General features: G+C 42.9%; 1 protein-coding gene across 1 annotated transcript in view; it reads right to left on the bottom strand.

Moving 5' to 3' along the window:
* Positions 1-722: 722 nt before the first annotated feature.
* DHX57 (DEAH (Asp-Glu-Ala-Asp/His) box polypeptide 57) overlaps positions 723-2,022 on the bottom strand; it is a 75,336-nt gene continuing 74,036 nt past the window's right edge. Inside the window, exon 24 of the mRNA XM_011997328.1 lies at positions 723-1,439. Coding sequence (XP_011852718.1) covers positions 1,296-1,439 — 144 coding nt within the window. The 3' untranslated portion in view covers positions 723-1,295. The remainder of the gene's footprint in view (positions 1,440-2,022) is intronic.

Raw genomic sequence — 2,022 nt, 5'->3', positions numbered from 1 at the left:
CTGAGGTCCATTTTTTTTTTTTGAGACAGTGTCTCACTCTGTCACCTAGGCTGGAGTGCAATGGTACAATCTCGGCTCACTCCAACCCCCACCTCCCAGGTTCAAGTGATTCTCCCACCTCCGCCTCCCAAGTAGCTGGGACTATAGGCGCCCGTCACCATGCCTGGCTAATTTTTGTATTTTTAATAGAGATGGGGTTTCACCAAGTTGCTCAAGCTGGTCTTGAACTCCTGATCTCATGTGATTGGCCTGCCTCGGCCTCCTAAATTGCTGGGATTACAGGCATGAGCCACTGCGTCCAGCCCTGAGGTCTAAACAAACATACAAATATTTTTTCTACTCAGCAATTTGGGATCCTTCCTGGCCACACTGATAGATGTCCAGGGAGAATGTAAATCCCCTGATGTTTTCCAAAATGCTAGTGCCCCATTAGCCTAAGTGGTGGTTGAAAAGAAGCAATTTCATAGAAAGCATTGTGATGGCTGTAAATCCGATGGCAACCTTTTTGACCTCATCCATGCCAACTCTGCCCCAGGAATGCTATTAAAATTCTCCTTCGGTGATGAGAAACGTGACCATTGTGTCTGGCTGAGTTCACAAGAAAGAGTAAAGATTCCTAAATGTAGAACTATGAAGACATCCAGATTGTTCTGCTTTTAAGAATAGGAGTGTTATCAATAAGGCCAGCTTGCATTTTAATACCAAAAGAGAACTCATTCAAATTTTTTTAAGTTGCCCTTTAATGAGTAAAAATAAAAATCCCTCACAAGTCAAGGTTACTCAGTAGCCAATAGCCTAAAATGAAATTTTATTTTTTCTTGTTCACATAATTTTGTTTTTTTTCCCTTCTCTGTTCTGAATTCTCTCAGTTGAGCTTTGACGACAGGGAAAGAAAAAAAAAAAAAAGGCGTAATTTCTCCTCATGCCCCTGTCTCACCCCAGTAAAAAGTAGGAGAAAAAGAATACACAGATTAAAACAGAATTATATTATACATTCACTTTTGTGTTATCAGGTGAACTTAATTCACTCCGGAACAGTCACAGAGACAAAGACAGGCAAGCTGGGTTTTTAGGCTCTCACCCTTGACACTCCAAATTGTGCTGGGAGTGGCCAAGGCTTTGTTAGAAATGGCCCTAAGGGTATATGCACTGCCTCAGCTGCCTTGGGCTGCCTGCCCTGGGCTCCTCCACCAGGGCCAGCCCCAACAGGTCTTTAGTTGGAGGTAGAGGTTCTGCTGTTATTTCCCAGGTGAGCTAGAAGCAGGTGAGAAGCAAGCACTCTCTAAGACTGCTCTTTATTGTGTGGTGACAAGTTTCACAATTGTGCTGATGATCCGGGATCCTCGAGGACACGTACACAGATCAATGCTTGGGTTTTTAATTTTATCCTGGAGAAGCTGATCAAGTTCGCAACGAAGCTCCTTTACCAATTCAGCCACCTAAAATGAAAACTACAATTTGAGCAGTGCTTGGAGGAACAGGCAGGATAGGTTATTGGAGGGAAATACTCCAGTTATGATTACCATTATTTATATTTCTGATATAATTTTAACTCCATTAGGAACAAAAAACGTAAACACATTTTCATTTTGTAGTAGACTAAATGAGGTCCATTATAAAAAAGTGCCTCTATCACATCTCATCTAAAGAAAAGATTTGGGCCAGGCGCAGTGGCTCACACCTGTAATCCCAGCACTTCGGGAGGCCGAGGCGGGTGGATCATGAGGTCAGGAGTTCAAGACCAGCCTGACCAATGTGAGAAACCCCGTCTCTACTAAAAATACAAAATTAGCTGGGCATGGTGGAGCATGCCTGTAATTCCAGCTACACAGGAGGCAGAGGCAGGAGAATCGCTTGAACCCGGGAGGCGGAGGTTGCGGTGAGCCAAGATCATGCCATTGCACTCTAGCCTGGGCAACAAGAGCGAAACTCCGTCTCAAAAAAAATAAAAATAAAAAAAAGGGAAAGAAAATTTACTGATCACTCCACAGAATACCTTGTTTCAAAAAAAAAAAAAAAAAA

This window comes from Mandrillus leucophaeus, unplaced genomic scaffold (assembly GCF_000951045.1).
Source record: "Mandrillus leucophaeus isolate KB7577 unplaced genomic scaffold, Mleu.le_1.0 Scaffold538, whole genome shotgun sequence".
NCBI lineage: Eukaryota > Metazoa > Chordata > Mammalia > Primates > Cercopithecidae > Mandrillus > Mandrillus leucophaeus.
The sequence above is the reverse complement of the archived record's forward strand: the minus strand, read 5'-3'. Positions and strand labels throughout refer to the sequence as shown.